The sequence below is a fragment of the Carassius auratus genome, chromosome 23 (genome assembly GCF_003368295.1).
Source record: "Carassius auratus strain Wakin chromosome 23, ASM336829v1, whole genome shotgun sequence".
Classification (NCBI taxonomy): Eukaryota; Metazoa; Chordata; class Actinopteri; order Cypriniformes; family Cyprinidae; genus Carassius; species Carassius auratus.
Genome location: NC_039265.1, coordinates 13,703,285 through 13,721,361, shown reverse-complemented (window position 1 = coordinate 13,721,361; position 18,077 = coordinate 13,703,285). Strand labels below are relative to the sequence as shown.

General features: G+C 37.7%; 3 protein-coding genes across 8 annotated transcripts; all 3 read left to right on the top strand.

Moving 5' to 3' along the window:
- The first annotated feature begins 372 nt into the window (after positions 1-372).
- plagx (pleiomorphic adenoma gene X) lies at positions 373-6,460 on the top strand. Of its 4 annotated transcripts, XM_026199936.1 has the most exons (4): positions 373-617; positions 1,532-1,608; positions 2,636-2,699; positions 3,434-6,460. In XM_026199936.1, exon 4 carries the CDS (start codon positions 3,478-3,480, stop codon positions 4,612-4,614), a length of 1,137 nt encoding a protein of 378 aa, XP_026055721.1. In that variant the 5' UTR covers positions 373-617; positions 1,532-1,608; positions 2,636-2,699; positions 3,434-3,477; the 3' UTR covers positions 4,615-6,460. The 4 variants fall into 4 exon arrangements, with proteins under 4 accessions (XP_026055721.1, XP_026055720.1, XP_026055718.1 ...); XM_026199935.1 differs by lacking the exon at positions 1,532-1,608; XM_026199933.1 differs by lacking the exon at positions 1,532-1,608 and having other exon boundaries at positions 2,633-2,699.
- Positions 6,461-7,049: 589 nt separating this feature from the next.
- trappc6b (trafficking protein particle complex subunit 6B) lies at positions 7,050-9,141 on the top strand. Its single transcript, XM_026199959.1, has 6 exons — positions 7,050-7,329; positions 7,451-7,518; positions 7,755-7,872; positions 7,991-8,074; positions 8,517-8,610; positions 8,827-9,141. The coding sequence occupies exons 1-6, from the start codon at positions 7,252-7,254 to the stop codon at positions 8,856-8,858; spliced, it is 474 nt and encodes a 157-aa protein (XP_026055744.1). The 5' UTR covers positions 7,050-7,251; the 3' UTR covers positions 8,859-9,141.
- Positions 9,142-9,603: 462 nt separating this feature from the next.
- LOC113041405 (targeting protein for Xklp2-A-like) lies at positions 9,604-16,632 on the top strand. 3 transcript variants are annotated; one of them, XM_026199897.1, is made up of 18 exons: positions 9,604-9,758; positions 10,353-10,478; positions 10,708-10,851; positions 10,949-11,066; positions 11,318-11,392; positions 11,467-11,514; positions 11,674-11,838; positions 12,833-12,942; positions 13,050-13,213; positions 13,301-13,469; positions 13,669-13,807; positions 13,894-14,110; positions 14,210-14,305; positions 14,385-14,555; positions 14,647-14,793; positions 15,549-15,660; positions 15,873-16,039; positions 16,223-16,632. In XM_026199897.1, exons 2-18 carry the CDS (start codon positions 10,370-10,372, stop codon positions 16,331-16,333), a joined length of 2,262 nt encoding a protein of 753 aa, XP_026055682.1. In that variant the 5' UTR covers positions 9,604-9,758; positions 10,353-10,369; the 3' UTR covers positions 16,334-16,632. The 3 variants fall into 3 exon arrangements, with proteins under 3 accessions (XP_026055682.1, XP_026055681.1, XP_026055683.1); XM_026199896.1 differs by having other exon boundaries at positions 15,852-16,039; XM_026199898.1 differs by lacking the exon at positions 11,467-11,514 and having other exon boundaries at positions 15,852-16,039.
- Positions 16,633-18,077: the final 1,445 nt, after the last annotated feature.

Genomic DNA, 18,077 nt, shown 5'->3' with positions numbered 1-18,077 from the left:
GCTTAGAAGGGAAGAAAAGTTCTTCTACTTTGTCAAGTTCGTTCCCGCACGGAAAGGTTTCTTTGGAAATTTAATCGAGTGCAACAAACCGGACATTGTTAAAAAATAATAATAATAATTGTATCTTGTCAAATATAGTAGCTATTATTCACGAAAATGTTTTAAAAGAAATGTTAATTCTCAGAAACTTCATTTTTTCCTTTACAAGTGAGTTGAAATAATTAATACATTTTGAAAATGGCCATACTGCGTCATTTATATTAGTTTTTAATATATTTATAGAACTCATTGTGATGCAATGAGAGTGCTTGTAATAGTTTGAATGGTGAAAAATAAGAGTGAAATCCCACCCTGAAAGTTGGCCAAAGAGGTCTGACGTCACGTTCCCATGATGCACGCGCTCATCAGCTCCTGCTGTCTGTGTTTAGAGGGAAAGAAACAGCAGGCCCGAAACAGACACACTTTATGCAACAAAAAAATAAGTTATCCACTGCGAATAGTTTTTGAGAGTTCTTCGAGATATGGCTGGGAAACGAAATTTTTATTAGGGCCCTTGCGAGATGTAGAATGGAGGAATGCATGAGAACTGCAACTTTAGCGCGGATCAAAAGTTTCTGGTGAGCACAAGACTGTTTTATGCAAATGTTTTATAGACTGAATTTAGGACCGCGTGGACTGTTTGCATTGATGTTTAAACGTTTGAAACCCTCGTGGAGTTTCATGGGTAGTGTTTTTTGACTTTTGAAAAGATAAATGTGTACCATTAACCCACATCAGAGGTTTAAATGTTGCGTGCGCGAGTAAACACATTAGCTACGCGAAAGACTGATAGCGCTTTCAGTGTCTTTTATTTGTTTATATATTTTTAACATTGGGGGAAGCACGAAAGGATAGTTTGATTCGTGTGGATTAGCTCTTTATTACGAATCATTTCGATTTGACCATTTAATCCCAATGTTCTGCGGTTCTTTGGAGATTTCACTGAGCGAAACGTGCCAGAAGTAAATAGACTAAAATATTACATCAACGAGGTTTATCTCAATTAAAGTATAGTGCCAGACACACCTCAAAAAAATAAGTGAAATTAATTTTATTTTATAAAATCCGATGTTATGCTAACATGACATTTGTATGTGTACATAAAGGATAATTTCATAATTGCATGTCATATTTGCAGTAAACTATTAGTTGAAATGGAGAAAATGCTGTTACTATGTAGATTATTTGTAGGCATTTTTAATTTAAAATATTCAAAGCTGAAAATAAGCAAAAATGTTTGTTTCCATTATTGTATTTGGTAATTATGCTTTATTTCTACATGGACAAGTTTTATGTTTGAAAGATAATAGATAGAAAAAGCATATTTTGTCCAAATTGAACTTTTAAAGCAGAGCCAAATTCATAATCTTTAAAAAATATTATTTGTACTATATTAAAACATTATTATAATGAAGTAAAATAGTTTGGATTTATGTACATATTAAACTACTTCAAATGGTTGCCTGAATGATGTCCATCCATTCTCTAAAAGGGAGGGAGTAATAGTGGACATGCATTTTCCGGAGGTCTGTCAAGATAATGAATGTGCTTTTGTGAGTCTTGAAACAGGTAAACAAACCCTTTATAAATGTCTCTAACCAATCATCATTGACATGCCCTCAGGGTGTTTTTAAGTTTCTCCTGTTGAAATCTGTTACCATTCAGAGAGACAGGTTGGTTCAAAGAAAACTGCTTTGCCATCAAGCACTCTTTAAGTTTTTTTTTTTTTTATTAAATTTTTTTCTATACAATCTAAAGTTTTATAAATGATTCTAAAAAAGTTTTTTTTCCCATGGTTTATACATAAAATACATTTCTGAGTTCAACAATTCCAAATTTCCAATTTTTTTATGGTTATGTTTACACTAAACCAAATCAAGAATTTATTATTTTTTTCTGTTTATTTCTCTTTTATTTATTCTTATTCTTTTCTAATAAGTCAAAATCTTTTTATTTTTCAGAAATATTCTGTTATTTAAGTGATATGTTGAAAGACGACCATAGAAATTGATGCATTTTTGTCCTCCAGGAATTTTAAAACAAAATATGTATATACAGTATATAAATGTTTTACCATCATATTGCATTTTATTACATTGTATATGCCTTAAATATATTTTTTGGGATAATGTAGTGGCAAAAAAAACAAACTTTAAATTATAATTGTTAAAGGAATTGGTAAAAGGAGTGTCACCCAAAAATGAAAATTGTTGTCATTTACTAATACTCTTTTTATGGAATACAAAAGAAGATTATTGAAGAATTTTAGTACTCAAACATTTTTTTGGTTGTTGCATGGCCAAATCAACTGTGAATTTATTACTATTTAAGATAAGCAATTGCATAAAATAATTTAAAGGGGGGAAATCATTGGTTATGCTTGTTTACTTTATTTACACTTTGTTTTTATTAAGGTGTCATTGAGGTGTAATTATATGAATAAGTACTGCGTAATATTAATTAACATGCACCTAATATATGGTTAGGCTTAGAGTTTTATTTATGGTTATTTTTACTGTTATTACTGTGATAAGTGCATGTATAAGAAGATGTTAACAAATCCTTACCTGCTGCAGTTTTTATTTATGTGCAGAAGACTGAACATGCAAAAAAACAATCTTCACTCCGAAGAAAGATCACCTGTTGGAGCTTCTTCTCAGGTACTTGCTTTTGTCTCTAAAACAGGGCTATCAAATACTGTTTCTGGAGGTCTACCTGATTAAAGGCCCCATCCACGTGGAGATGCGATTAGCTGTATACATGATACATTTTGTATCATGTAAGCTTTTCATCCACATGGATCTGGCGTTTTGGGAGAGTGAAACTGATATTTTTTAAACCGGGTCCTGGAGTGGATTAATCTGAAAACACCGCCCTTGTGAATTCTTGTGGACAGCGAATCCGTATATTTTCTGAAACTATGACAACATCATCCCACGTCTCACCCCTAGTCATACACAGCTATGTCACGTAACAGAAACAAAAACATGAACAAACATTGAACGATTGTCTTTTTATTAACTAACATTAACACAGATTAATATAGTATTGTTCGTTTGTATACCGCCCAATGTTTATGCGCATAGTCCAATTATTTTGTTTTTAATGTATCTCTGTGGCAGAATTACAGCACCACTTACTGCTCTGGCATGTATACTACATCGTTTTGTGTTTCATGTGGATGCAGATATTTCTTGAGATAAGAAAACAAAAGATTTTGATAGGGAGAGCTCTGGCTTCATGTGGACGTGGCCTAAATTTAGAGCTAAACGTTACAGGTAGGTAGATCTCCAGAAACAGGTTTGGGCACACCTGCTCTAAACAGTGTGATTATAATTGAATTTTATTTTTTAATCTTGAATCTTTGTCATCACTGATCGTTGGCCTTTCACAGATGTACAGTGACACTCCCTGAGAAATAGCCATATATGTGAGAAAATGTTTCATGGCAAAGACCAGCTAAACAGCCACCTGCAAAACCACGACTCCAACAAGCAGGAGCTGCGGTGCGAGGAATGCGGAAAGCATTACAACACTCGCCTGGGTCTCAGACGCCATGTGGCAACGCATGCCACCTCCGCCAGCGGTGACCTCACTTGTAAGGTCTGTCGTCAGGCCTTCGAGAGCATGCCGACGCTACTCGAGCACCTGAGTACGCACACCGGCCGGCCACCTCCGGGGACTGTGGTACGAGAAAGGAAACATCAGTGTGAACGGTGCGGCCGACGCTTCTTCACTCGCAAGGATGTGAGACGCCATGCAGTGGTGCACACTGGCAGACGGGACTTCCTGTGCCCTCATTGTGCCCAACGCTTCGGCCGTCGCGACCACCTCACCCGACACCTGAAGAAAAGCCACGCGCAAGATTTGGAGACCCTTCCTCCGATGCCCATTAAAGAGGAGCCCAGTCCTACCGTGTGCTCTGTTGGATCTCCGAAAGATGCCACAGAGGCATTTTCCATGGCCATGTTCAACTCTCAAGGCCATCCAAGCACATCTACCTCAAGGGTCAATCATCACCATCACACGATGGTGTCTGGCCCCCTTTCTAACCCAATGGGTGTGGGCTGCTACCTTGAGCCAAACAAGCCTCCTCCGCAGCAGTACCAGCAGGCTTCCAGATATCAGCCGAGTTCCACTACCTCATATCTGAAAGCAGAGATGGAGACCTTCCTGACTGAGCTCCAGTGTGGGCCAATGCCACCGCAGGCTGCCGTAGCGTCTGCCGTCTCCCGACCTGGCGACCTTCTCCCCGATAATCTGGGAGGTCAGAGTGCCCATTTCACTCTCAGGAACTCGGCGTTCACCTCAGCTGAGCCGCCTACCACCTCTGCCAACATGGACCTCTCGCACCTGTTGGGCTTCCTGCCGTTTGGCCTGCCTCCCTACAGCACTACCTTGGGATACTCGAGCACCACCAATGCTGTGTCCCCAAGCCCTACCTCTCAGCTCTCTGGGCCGCTTACCTCATTTCAGCCACAGTCACTGCATGAGCCTCAGGCTTCAGGGCACTTAAACCAGATCTCTGGTTTTTCTCCAACTCTACCTCGATTCCATCAGGCCTTCCAGCAATGATGTGTCCACTATGACCTGCCAGTCAAACGCGACAGTTCTGTTGCGTCATTGCCAAGTAGTTTTTAGGTAATGAACTGGAGATGGTGAAGTTCGTTGGGTGCGAGGTCCTCAGATGCATCCTGTAGAATTAGATGAAAGGATCTCTAGGATAGATGAAGTTTTGCTTTTAGTTTGAATAGTTTAACTTTGTGGTTTTTCCTAGAGGGTCTTCAGAGTAACTGTTTTGTAGTGATAAATGAACTTCTAAAATTCATTAAAAAAAAAAAAAAAGTTAGCTAAAGAAATACCTCAGTATTTTTGTCAAGAAGGAAATTAATGCTATTACAGTGTTCTCCGTTGTAAAATGAAGCACTTTTTATCAACGGCACTTCTATGACTAAAGGTGCGGTCACACTTATTGTTCGAACTAACAAATTTGAAAGATGAAAGGTGAAAGATTTCCCTGCGCAAATTTCACAATTGAGTAATATGGTCATGTAAATTTTATGTATCGGCAAACAAAAATTTGTTTGGTTTGAAACTGACTTATGTGTGCACTGTGCTTCATACACTATTGACGTTTTTTGTCCATTAAATTTTCACCGAAAATTTGCTAATGTGGCCGCACCATAAAAGTCAAGTTGAACTGTGTTCTTAGATGTACCTCTCAGCTCACGGTCACACAACACAAAAAACCTACCTCTCTAAGCTGAACTCTTGTCACAAAAAGGATTCAACCATTTGACAAGAAATGAAGCAAATCCTCACGCGAATTGCGTGAAGAACGTTATCTCAATGTCTTTTTTTTTCTTTTTGAATGCACAGTGGTTTTAGCTATTAAGTTTTTAGAGTCAGGTGATTAATTAGCATTTAATTAATTAGCTTGTGTTGATTTTAGCCTTTAGGTAAAAGTTTTTAGGCGCTGCGTTGTTCACATCCTTAATGCTAATGAAAGGAATCACAGTTATTGTGGAGTATTTTGTGAATGAAATGTAGGATAAAGCATTGATCATTGAAAAATCAATGTAAAGTGAACATCTGTTTAAAATTAAGTAGCCCATTCTGACAAATTCCTAATATGGGAACTAAGTAAAATATAACTTTCATTTTTTTGTTTTGTAATAAACAAGAATTTATCATATTTGCTCCCGGAATATTCAGGTAAAAAAATTGTTATATACTGGTTTTACACAATAAGTAGTTCTCACACTACAAAGATTGCCTCAGTTCTTTTGCCTGGATTCAGAAGTTTCAGACAAACAAATCTTAGCACACACCCAGTTATTGCTGAAAAGCACTTCATGTATCTCTCCAAGCTAAACCAGGAGCACTGTTAGAAAATAATGTTTTGTCATGTAAATTTGAATGGTATTTTAGCACTGCTTTGCTGTCTGTACTTTTGACTCCGTGTTACATACACCAGTGGCCTATAAGGTAATATGTGATGGCATATGTTGTCAAATCCATTTTGTTTGGGCCAGCTGAAGGTGTGAAATCATTTCATGAGTTTGTATTTTGTTTAGAAACTACCATGGGCATTTCCTTCTTCGGCTGAACTAAAATGAAATGGACTTCAACCCAACTGTGACGTTTAGACTCTAGACTGATCTACCTCAGTGAGATGCACACTGTGCACAGCTGTACTGTTCCTTTAATAAGAAATTTTAAGTTTCAGTGGCTGTTTAGATGGGAGTAAATAGGTGTTTTACATCTTCAAAATTCCAAGCATTGGCATTTTTGGGTTCCAAGGACTGTTGGTTTTCATAGACATTATGAAAGCAAAAGTGGGTTAGTGAGACATTAAGGTGAATGCGTAAAGAAACAATGTTAAGGATGAGTTAAGAAATAAAGCATCTTGTAGAATTTGTTTCTGGTGTGTTTCATTCATGATTTACTGTCAGTAAAGAATAAAAGTTGATGTTTTTACCAAGGGCTCTAAAACCTCATTATGTCAAGGTCATTTATATTAATACAGGGGCTACTAAAAATCATTTACAATTTAGGTCTTTAATTTAAAGAACTATATAAAAGTTATATAATTATAAAGATGAATTATAGAAATTAAGAGAAGTATGAAAAATATAGTCAAAATTTATTTATAGATTTCATAAAATACTTAATTTATATAATGGTTTTATGAACGAAATCCTGTCTATCATAAAAAAAATACAATCAAATACTATACAAAACTTAAATATTGTGATGTCTATTAATAAGACTGCAGAACGATTAATACTAGTATGTGAAATACAACAATCGTATTAATAGTTGCAAACCAATTTAGATACAAAAGGCATTGTGTTGCACAAGTGTTAATTCTATTAGTCAATAGAATGAACATGACTGTATCACTTTTCAAAACTTAATTCACATACAAAACGAGAGAAATTAATTTTTCCAAACAAAAAGGGAAAAACATATTTTCGTTAAGGCATATACAAGGGCAGCTAATTTCATCCAAACAGGAAGTGGAACTGATGTGAAAAAGGACCCTAATATTAAATTAGATAGCTGTCGAATATACTTGCGACTTAATTGAATTTATTTGATTCATTCGCACAATGAATAGTGTCCATTTATTAGTAGTAGGCTAAGTGATTTATACCCGTATTCGGTTTGGGTCGCTTGTCAGTTTCAGTCTGGCTGAACTGGCTCGAGATGGCAGACGAGGCTCTCTTTCAGTTTCTGCACAGTGAAATTATTCAATATGTCAACACTGCAGAAACTGGGGAATCGGTAAGAGCCCTGAAAACACTGTCACAGAATAGCGTAATAGAACTGAGTAAGCACAGCACACTAATAAACTAGTTGTGAGAAAATTGCATGCTGAATTAATGTAATGTCCTGCTGTGCTCAGGAGAATGGACGATGTGTTTCTAAACTTGAGAACATGGGCTTTCGTGTGGGACAAGGACTTATCGAGAGGTATCATGGCAGATCTTTTAATCCATGAATCCAAATGTTATTATTCTGATGACATCCCATGATCGATGTTATTTATCTGATGAGTTTTATTTGCAGTACTGCAGGTTGTCAGTGGACCCAATTATCTTTTAGTTAATTTTGCTGAAAATTTAAAAGACTATTTAATTAGTAAAATTAATTATTTAATTTCAATTTTTTCTTGAGAAGATGCATCTCAGGCACATTTTTATTCACAGGTTTACCAAAGACACGCCACGTTTTAAAGATGAGCTCGATGTTATGAAGTTTATCTGCAAAGATTTCTGGACCAGTGTTTTTAAGAAGCAAATTGACAACCTGAGAACAAACCACCAGGTGTGTACATTATGAAGCTAATTCATGTAATCTCAATTTATCTCAGTGCTCAGCGTATGTCTTCATTGACTAGAGGTACACAATTAAGAAAATCATCACATGTTGAATTTGTTTGAAGGGTATTTATGTGCTACAAGATAACAAGTTCCGTCTGCTGACCCAACTGTCTGCTGGAAAACAGTATCTGGAACATGCGCCGAAGGTAAGCAGCATAAATAACTTCAATAAGCTTTAATGGTGAGTTAAATAAAAACAAACATAACCTGACTTGATCTTTATCTGAACCTACAGAATCAATATCTTCAATCATAATGAGATATGTAGTATTTAAAATTGTTTCGTAATAATACTGTATCTACAGACATGGAAGAAGGAATATCTAATATTTCATAAAATATCAAGTAATTAAAGGGATTGTTCACCCAAAAAAGAACATTCTGTCATCATTAACTCACCCTCATGTTGTTGCAAACTTGTAAGACTTTTGTCCATCTTCAGAACACAAGTGAGTATATTTTTAATTAAATCTTAAAGATCTCTGTCCCTCTATGGACAGTCTATACAACTACCAATTTTTGACTTCAAATAAGTTCATCAAGAGATTGTAAAACTCGTTTTTCTTTCTCCTTTTTTAATTCCTGTAGTTCTTAGCCTTCACCTGTGGACTGGTCCGAGGAGCTCTTTCAAATCTTGGTGTGAAAAGTATAGTCACAGCGGAAGTATCAGTCATGCCTGCTTGTAAGGAGCTAATTTTATGCAAAAATATACAGTGAAATAACCACTAGATTTTCAGTACTTTTTCATTCTCTTAATCTGAAACTTAACATTAATTTATTAATGAAGTTAGTTCTCTGAGTCTGAGTTCATCAAGTTCTAATTAAATGTAAAATGTAACTAATTGTTTCTTTCTGATCTTCTGCCATCCCTCCTCTTCTGCACCTTCTTTGTTCTTAGGCAAATTCCAGGTGATGATCCAGAAGATGTAATTCACTACACAGAAGCGTATTGCTTATAACATGAGCATCTCAATTTTATTGCCTTGTCATTTTTATATTCCCTTGTCCATTTTATTGTGATATTTTTTTTATATATGATATTTTTTTTATTTGCAATATCTTGCAAACTACTGGCATTTAAAGTGATTTGACATACAAAGGTCAAGCCTTATTGTACCGTATTGTACTGTATTTTGACATGCATTATTCTTTGTCCACATTCATTGTGTTTTGGTTATTAATTTGCACTGATAACATTAAAGCTGGAATCCTAGTTTGAGTCTGTGCTTCATTTTCACTGAATTTAACTGAAAAAAGTATAGCCTATTAAGAATTGAGATAATTGTATGAAAATATAACTTTTTACTAACAACTGATCACAAAAGATAAGCTTGGTTGTGGTGAACAATTAAATATTTTTTTCCCTATAAGACTGTTTTATTAACGTCTACACCTACCCCATCGCTAAACGGACCTTCGTTACAATAATGAAAAATAATTGTTGTACAGAGTGATAAAAATTACGGCGCATGCACAGTAGCCCTTCTAGCCATAGACAGTAAAAGAAAAGTTCTGCTAAAAGATGGCAGCCCCCACCCGACTTCAACTTCCGGTCGAGTTCCTTGCCCCTTGCTTCTAGCCTGTGCTTCTCCTGCTTTCAGCTAGTCACGTGGTTATCGCGTTCGACGTCACAAACGCGGAGCTAATAGAAAACGAGACGCGCCGCGTTTAAGCCATCTGATTGGCTGATTCATAAACGCAGTTTTAACGGCACCAACATTCAAACTAGCATTCTCGTCTGGTCGTTTGTGGAGGAGGATACGTGTGTCTGTTGATTCAAAAACGTACTATATTTTTTTCAGGTTGTGATAGTAGGCATTGGTTTAAAACGTAGGTATATTTTCTTTACCATATTTAGACATTATCATATTTGATTTTGATTCAACTGCTGCGTTTAAATTACGCTTTAATTGGTGCGGTTGCATTTGGCCGTAATCGCTGCAAAACAAGTTTTTCATGTTCGATGTAATAGAACGACGGATTTCAGAGTTTATTTTATCAATTGATTGGTTATCTTAACTTATGTAAACATTATTTGGGCATCGTTTGTTTACATTTAGACTTTTTTTCGTGATCATGTGTAACGTTAATGAGAGATGTATGCGGATATTTCGTATCAACCGATTCTGAAATGATCGTGTAAAGTGTCGATCTGCCATTTAAGATGCATTAGAATATTAAAAATATGTAACTTGCGTAGATTACATTGATTTTTCTTTTATTCCATAACTGCTGGATGAATTTAGCGCTGCTATTGCACTCTGGGCCTTGAGTCTGAGATTAGCCATCAACTGCCATTTTGCGCCGCTATGCGCAGGAAATGTAGAACTAACGTACTTTTATATATTTTTAATTATTATTATTATTTGTGCATCTTTGCTACAGATTACGTTTTAACTGTATGAATCCTTTTCGGTTTTGCAGAAGATTCTGGTGTGAATATGGACGAGGGCTCTGCTGATGCATACACATGGGATGCTCCTTCTCATGTTATAGAGTCTATAGATGATTTTGCCCTGGACCCTCAGGATAATGCTGACCAGTGGTTTGGTATGATTTCAGTCTTTGTCTGTGTGTATGTATGTATATTAATAATAAATACATGCATAAATGTTAGGTAAAAAAAAATGTTAGCCTGAATGCACTGTAAGTCACTTTGGAGAAAAGCGTCTGCTAAATGCATAAAATGTAAATAAATGTTCAAGTGCGCAACTAATAATAAAAATTAAACGCATACATGTTCAAATGCACAACTATCTTTGTTCTGTTTTGCTATTAGAGTTGAAGGCAACTCCTAAAGGGGGCACTGTGGAACAGCTCACCACCCCTTTACAGACAAAGCTTTTTGATGAAACCCACAATACCAACAGACCCAAAGCTCTAGTGTCTCCCATGGTCAAAAAAGAGGAGACCATAAGCTCAGGTTGGGGGAAAAACTGCTTCAGTTAGGAAAAACTTCAAAAAAATAAAATGAGATGTTTTATTATTCTTGTGGAATCTTGATATTTGCTCTGCTTCAGATGTCAAAGTAAGCACCTCTGTGGAGGTCCCATCTAACATAGTCACCTCATGGGGAAACGGCAGAACTACTTCAGCTCCTGGTCAGGGCCAGAAATCTGTTCCTGTTCAACCACGGAGGTAAATGAGACATTATCTGTAATTTATGTACATCCTGGACCATTTCTTTCACTCTCTTCTAGTCAAGTCATCTTTATTTATATGGTGCTTTAACTGAATTTTTTTTTTTTTTTTTTTTTAAGGCAGTTCATCATTGAATTCAGTTATGTCTTCGTCCAGTTCAGTTTGAATAGCATTTCCGCAATCAAGTCGATGATATAGCTGGAAATTAAACCATTCTAACTTCGGTTGACTCCTGTTTCTTCTTGTAGAGTGTCCAAACGGCCTGTACCTAGAAATGAAAAACCTGCAGCTCCTACAACACCACCTCTTGTCAAGAAAAGAAGGTATGTTTTTCAAAGTTTAGAGTTGAATAGTCTATGAGAGTGTGCTCAATTAGTCGCCTTGTCTCGCTGCATAGAGTTGTACCGGCTGCCACAGCATGGGGAGTTTTTGATCAGCGGCGAAGGTAAAATTAACTGTGTGCTAAGCTGAGAAGGGCACCTAGTGGGCATTTAGTAGACTTCACTGGTGAAAATGCTGGTAATGTGGGGTGTTACCTGGAAGTAATAATTAAGTGGGGTTTTTTTTCCTCTAATTATATGCTTTTTGGTTTATCTCCTCACAGAAGCTCAACATCCCGACCTGTGCGACGCAGCGGCGCTAGTGTTAGACGCAGCGGCGCTAGTGTGAGACGCAGCGGTGCTGGTGTGAGGAACAGTGTCCGGCTGAGAAACAAACCAGCCATTGCCTCAAAGACCTCAGATACTGCCTCCACTTCCAACACTACACAGTGAGAGAGAATCCTGTTAGCAAGTCAAACTACACTAGCAAAAGTTTTTGGTTATATTTCTATGGTATGTTTTAGTGCTGGGTGGTATACCGGTTCATACTGAAAACCGGTGTATATTTTCATAATGATATACATTTTTTTTATATACCGCCATACCAATGTATTTAATTACTCAACGTTCGGAACGAATGTTATGCTGCTGCGCGACACTGTTTCAGACGGACCCTTTACAATGTTACACTTCTAAACAGCGACTGTGAGGGCGCACGCAGTGCTCTGGTGTTACGTTACAGGGAAGGTGGAGGCTGCAGAACTAGTAGAACATGACACAGAAGAACTTGTGCTAAAAAGAGGAGCCGGGTCTGTTGTTTGGAGGTTTTTTGGTTTCCAAAAATCAGACATCGACCAAACAACCATTTTATGCAAGTGCTGTCGCACTAAAATTGTTGCCAAAGGTGGCAACACAAGCAATTTGCTCCAGCACCTTAGCCGCAAGCACGTCTTGGAATATCGACCGGCAGAAAATGCATCGAACACCTGATTATGCATGGGAAGAAAAAAAAAGTAATAAACCGGAAAACCAGCATCATTAAAAAAAAAAAAAGTGATATAAGTTTTGTCAAACCGACCAGCACTAGTATGTTTTCACACTTTAAGGATCATGTGACACTGAAGACTAGTAATGATGCTAAAAATTCAACTCTGCCATCACATGAATGCATTTATTTTTTTACTTGTAGTATAATTTGATTAGTATTACTTTTTTACTGAATTAAATGACTGAAGCTGAGGTGAGATTTTACACGCACAAAAAAAAAAACCATGAAAACATACCCAACCTCAGACTTTAGGTAGTGGTTGGTATTTGTAAAGAACAGGAGCTTCCACTTATCTTTTCAGTTGATTTAACATCAATGTATGTTTTATCATTTATTTACTTATCAAAGTTTTCATTTAAAAAAAAAAAAAAAAAGTGCTATCTTTTGAATTTCAGACAGAAAAGCACAGAACAGCAAGAGATGGAGCGCATTGAAGTTTTACAAAAAGAGGTGGCCGAACAGCGGCGTAAGAACGAGGCAAGCTACAGGGCTGCACTGGCAGGCAGTGAGTCACTAACAAAACTATTCTGTTCTTAATGATGAGAGCAATGCTGCATGTGTTTTGGATTTAAATCAATTTTGCACTAATTGGCTGTTCTGGTTGTTTTGAAGGTCAGCTTCCTAAAAAGCATGTGCTGTCCACCACCATTCCCAAAGAATTCAACTTCCGCTCTGATAGCAGGCTGAAGAACCACTCAGATGGAGGCTCTGCAGTCGGCAGCTCCTATAAGGAGGTGGATTTCACCTCTCAGCTCCGCAAGCACCCATCTTCCCCTGTGAGTACAGTCACTAGGATGAATCGTTGGATTCTTTTTGAAGCTGCTTGATGACTTCAGGTGATTTTAAATGTTGTCATTCTGTAGATGAAGGCTCTAAAGGGAACAACCATTCCTAAACCCTTCAACCTCTCCAGAGGAAAGAGGAAGCTTGATGAGGCAGGAGCCTACGTGCCAATGGCCCAGCAGATTGAACAGTTTCAGAAACGCACTCCAACCCGCTATCACCTGCGTAGTCTGTCAAGCCAGGAAAGAGGTGTGTCTCCTGTCAGACCCTGTTTCTGCTAGCTTTAAATTTTATTAGCATTACATTCTTGTGTGATGCTGTTAAAGCGGAAGCAGAACCATATGACTTTCTTCAGTGGGATAAATGCATGATTATTTCCTCTGAAATATGATCTGTAATCTACACTTCAGATGATTGACTAATTTTACCTGTATGTTATTATTATCAGGACCTTCCCCAGTGAAAGCTGAGAAGCTAAAAATCACACACCCCAAAACGCCACAGCTATTGACTCGCCAGAGACATCGTCCCACAATGGTGAAAAGCACTGCGGAAATTGAGGCAGAAGAAACAGAAAAAATGCAACAGTAAGTTTTGCAGAGACTTTTGTTTTGATGCTTAGTTTTAATTTGGCACAAGAAAATCTCTTCAAACTTTCTTTCTGTCATCTCAGGTTTAAGTTCAAAGCTCTAGAACTCAACAGAAAGATTCTAGAAGGTGCTTTGGTTCCTAAAAAGCCAGCTAGTAAAGAAGTTACCAAGCCTGAGGGCTTCCAGCTGGAGATTGAGAAGCGACTTCAGGAGAGGCAGGCCAGTAAGAAGCCTGAGGAAGAAGAGGACCACACGTTCCATCCCAGACCTCTACCAACTCGAATTCTGGAGGAAGTTGTGGTTAGTAACATTTCTCTCAACCCTATTTTTTGGTTTGATTGTACAGAGATTGATGTCCTTTTTATAATTCCATTGTTACTGATCGCCCCCTCAATAAAGGGTGTCCCAGAGAAGAAAGTTCTAAATCCAACTGTTCCAGAATCACCTGCATTTGCTCTTAAAAACCGTGTGAGAATGGAAAAGAAAAAAGAAGAGGTACATTTTAATCTCATGCTTTATTGATCCATGAAACTGATATTTGTTGACCCTTCACGTAACTCCTTTGCCTGTTCAGGAGAAGCCTCCTGCTCCAATTAAGGCACATGCTGTGCCCCACTTCCTGCCATTCCAGCCCAAACTACCAGTGAAGAGCCAGGTAGAAATGTGCCCTTTCTCATTTGAGGAACGCGAGCGTGAACGAAGGGTAATGAAGGAGAAGAAACTGGAGGAAATGAGAAATGAAGAGGTATTTTCTTTTATAGAGTAGCTAAAAGTCTTTATTGTTGTTCATTTCATAACTATATGTCTAAATTGGACTGCCTCATCAAATCTCACAGGTACCTAAGTTTAAGGCCCAACCCTTTCCTGACTTCCATGAAGTGCACCTCCCGGAGAAAAAGGTAGTAGAGCCCACCAAACCTGCTCCTTTCAAGCTGATGGTTGACGAACGAGGAGCTGCAAAGGGTGAACGCTGGGAGCAGATGGTAAGACCTTCATCTAAACTTTTCCTCTTTATCTTCCATATGATATTCTAGACCATATTGGGCCCTTTCCCACTGAATACAATTCTAAATTTACACTTGTCACAGAATAAGGCATAAAATAATTGTATTGCTTCTGTTCTGTCAAATAGCAATGTACTTTCCCTGCCTAGAGAAGACTTAAAAAACACGCAGACCATATATTGTCTCAATTATTGCCCTTCCAAGCCTTTCAATGGGGGTAAGCAGGTGTTTGTTTTCAAAAGGCATGAAATCAAATGTGTTTGGACCAATGCAAAATGGACAAATTATCATTCTTGGGTGAACCAACCCTTTAAAGTTTCAAGCTTTCTGCGTGAGTGCCTTCCTGCTTCAAGAGTGAATGAGATGTACACGTTGTGAGTGTCTGGTGCTCCGTAATGCTCACATCGTTTTAGATGCAAATAAAATGCTTCCAAAATGATTTGACCATTTTGTCTCTTAATTTAAATCTAGACGTATTCACACTGGTCCTTGAAAACCTCTACGTGAACGCACTTGCCTGAAAAAAAGTGAAGGGGGTTACGTTTTAAGTTTGGGGGAACATGCAAAGGGATGAAAGAGCCACAGGTTGCAGACCCCTGTTGACCCACATGACCAATGTTTGACTTAGCAATTGTGTTTGCATGCTTCCAACTAGTTAGCCAGTGGGAAATCACTTGTGACATTGTATATGATCTGTCTTAACTGGTTCCTTCCATTTGAAAATGTTTCTCCAGATGAAAGAGGAGTTGAAACGACAGGCTGAAGCTGCATCTTTTAAGGCACAACCAAACAATGTAACGCACAAAGAACCATTTGTACCGAAAAAGGAGAATCACTCCATCTTGGGTATGTGGCAGGTGGTTTTGGTGTTTTTTCACACCCCATGTTGTGCTGTCTCCAGTTTTTTGGGCTTGCTGGCTTTGTGTGAATTTGAGTTCACCGTTAATTCCAAAACCAACTCTTGCTTCCTTCCAACTTTCACCTCTACCTGAATACTTCTTCTGGTCCTCTTTGTTCACCTTTGGCACTTTCTCAAGCCAATACTACTAATTCTACAGTTCCAGAGGCATTCCAGTTGGCCACAGATCGGAGAGCCAAGGAACGTATGGAGTTCGAAAAGGAGTTGAGTGAGAAGGAGGCACTGAGGGCTCGCATGGAAGAGGAGTGGACGAGAGAACGAGAGCAGCAGGAAAAGGAGGAGATTGCAAGGTTGCGACAGGAACAGGTGAGAGATTTCCGAATGTTGCTTGTCCAGGCTTGGAAAGTTATGAGTTAAGTAACTATAAATATAAAAATATTTCTGCACTTGAAAAGAACAATGTATTTTTTTTTCTTCATCACTTCAATGTGAAATTCTTTTGGTCCATTAATATTGTACATTTAATTCCATATCATCTTTTTTTGAAAGGTGCGCAAGGCCCAGCCAGTCAGACGTTACAAGCCAGTGGAGTTGAAGAAAAGTGATGTGTCTCTCACAGTGCCCCAGTCTCCAAAGTTTTCAGATCGTTTCCGCTTGTAAATGTGTAATGCACCGTTAAATTGACGTAATTGTACATAGTTATCTTAACATGTTTTGCTATATTGTCTTTTATATCTCGTTATGATGTCTGAACTTTTAGAGTAGTTTTTATCTGTCTGTGGCTGATGCATTAAGCCTCTGTGGTCAAGTAAAACAATTTTACAGTTGGGTGTGGTGACAGCCCCAGCTAAATTTCTCTTTTATTTTAATTTTTATTCCTGTATGTGAAGACTAATTTTTTCTGTTCTCTTTTGACTGTATTCTCCCATTTCTTGCAATAAAGAAACTTTTAGTATAAACTGTGTTTGTTTACTGCTTGTAGTGGCTGAACTGAAATTAGACCATTCATACTCCTCAAACTATTTCTTTCTTTGGTTGAGTGTCGTCTATAGGCACTCCACAGTCTTGATTTTGCACTTTCTAATTATTAGTCACTTTTTTTTTTTTTTGTCATACGAAGTTTTGATATGTAATTTCTATGTAGGTTAACTAAAGGGCGGAGATTTTATTCCATTTAAAGCTGAATGACTGTCAGCGGTGCATGGTTGAACACTAAAGGTACCTGTCTTCCATTTGTTCAGCTCATGCTTTGCCTCTTTTTATCTTGCAAAGACTTTGTTCCCCCTCCTTGAAGCTAGCTCTGTGTTCCTCTATTATCATTTGACTGTTTGTGATCCCCCTTCTCTGGTTTACCTATTTCTGGTGAGGTGGCCACAGAGTGATAAGAGGATTCTGACAGACATGTGAACTTCCAGAGAGCAGTGTTTAAACCATTGGCCAGAAAACACATACTTTTTTTTTACTGGATAAACATCTTTACAGGTGGATGTGAAATGGTTGAATTTATTGACATCTTATTTGTAGTAGAGTCTGAAGATATTAAAAAGTCCATGTTACTTGCCAGCTGTGCATGCGAAACTGTCTACCAGAGTTTTATTTTGTTTCTCTGCTACAGGGAAAAAAAAAGTTTAACCAGTGTTAGTTTGTTTGCTGGTTAGATTTTTTTTTTTATATATATATATATGAGTAGGTTGTGTTCTTTTCAGCTGGTCATGCTAAAAGACAAGCTAAAGTCCGTTAAGACCAGCAAACCAAATATTTCAGCAGGGTTTCTATTAAAAAAAATAAATAAAATTGCAACAATGACTTTCATTGTGTGTAAATCCACAAGTCTAATTTTTTTTTATTCCCTTAAGAAGACCTTGTCTTCAATAACGATTTTTTTTCATCTCTTTCTAGCACTACCTTCATGTCTGTCAAGGGCTCTATGAAATGCCCCGTGCCTCCATCCAGCTCCACAACCCTGAAGGCCAAGGTTGATGACCTATGATTTAAAGTGGAGCACTCCTCTTGAGCTCAGGGAGAAGTTACCGACCTGTGTGTGACCAGCCAGCTGTCAGCTCAGACCAGACTTCTGGATTCTCTTGAAAAGAAAGTCCTGGAGATGGGAACACCTCTGGAGGAACTTGCATATGGTATGTAGCCAGAATGTGTCTTAAAGGGGATAGTCCAACCAAACAAAAACATTTCATAATTTATTCATTAGTCCTTCCAAACCTTATTTTCTACTGCTGAACAAAAATATTTTGAAGAATTTTAATAAAACACTGTTGGTTCCTGCTGACTTCCACTGTAATTTTAAAAAAGTCAATGGGAAACTAAAATAGTTTTGTTACCAGTATTCTTCAAAATATACTCTAGTGTTCCCACAGAAAAAAAAAAAGTTTGGAACTAGGTTGGTGTC

Bases quoted from the DNA above. Each gene is read 5' to 3' on its own strand.
- plagx (XM_026199935.1), top strand. From the start codon at position 3,478: ATGTTTCATGGCAAAGACCAGCTAAACAGCCACCTGCAAAACCACGAC.
- trappc6b (XM_026199959.1), top strand. From the start codon at position 7,252: ATGGCAGACGAGGCTCTCTTTCAGTTTCTGCACAGTGAAATTATTCAA. The intron at 7,873-7,990 runs GTGTGTACATTA...ATTTGTTTGAAG, and splicing joins ACCTGAGAACAAACCACCAG to GGTATTTATGTGCTACAAGA. The intron at 8,611-8,826 runs GTAAGGAGCTAA...CTTTGTTCTTAG, and splicing joins AGTATCAGTCATGCCTGCTT to GCAAATTCCAGGTGATGATC.
- LOC113041405 (XM_026199896.1), top strand. From the start codon at position 10,370: ATGGACGAGGGCTCTGCTGATGCATACACATGGGATGCTCCTTCTCAT. The intron at 10,479-10,707 runs GTATGATTTCAG...TTTTGCTATTAG, and splicing joins TAATGCTGACCAGTGGTTTG to AGTTGAAGGCAACTCCTAAA. The intron at 11,839-12,832 runs GTGAGAGAGAAT...TTTGAATTTCAG, and splicing joins TCCACTTCCAACACTACACA to ACAGAAAAGCACAGAACAGC.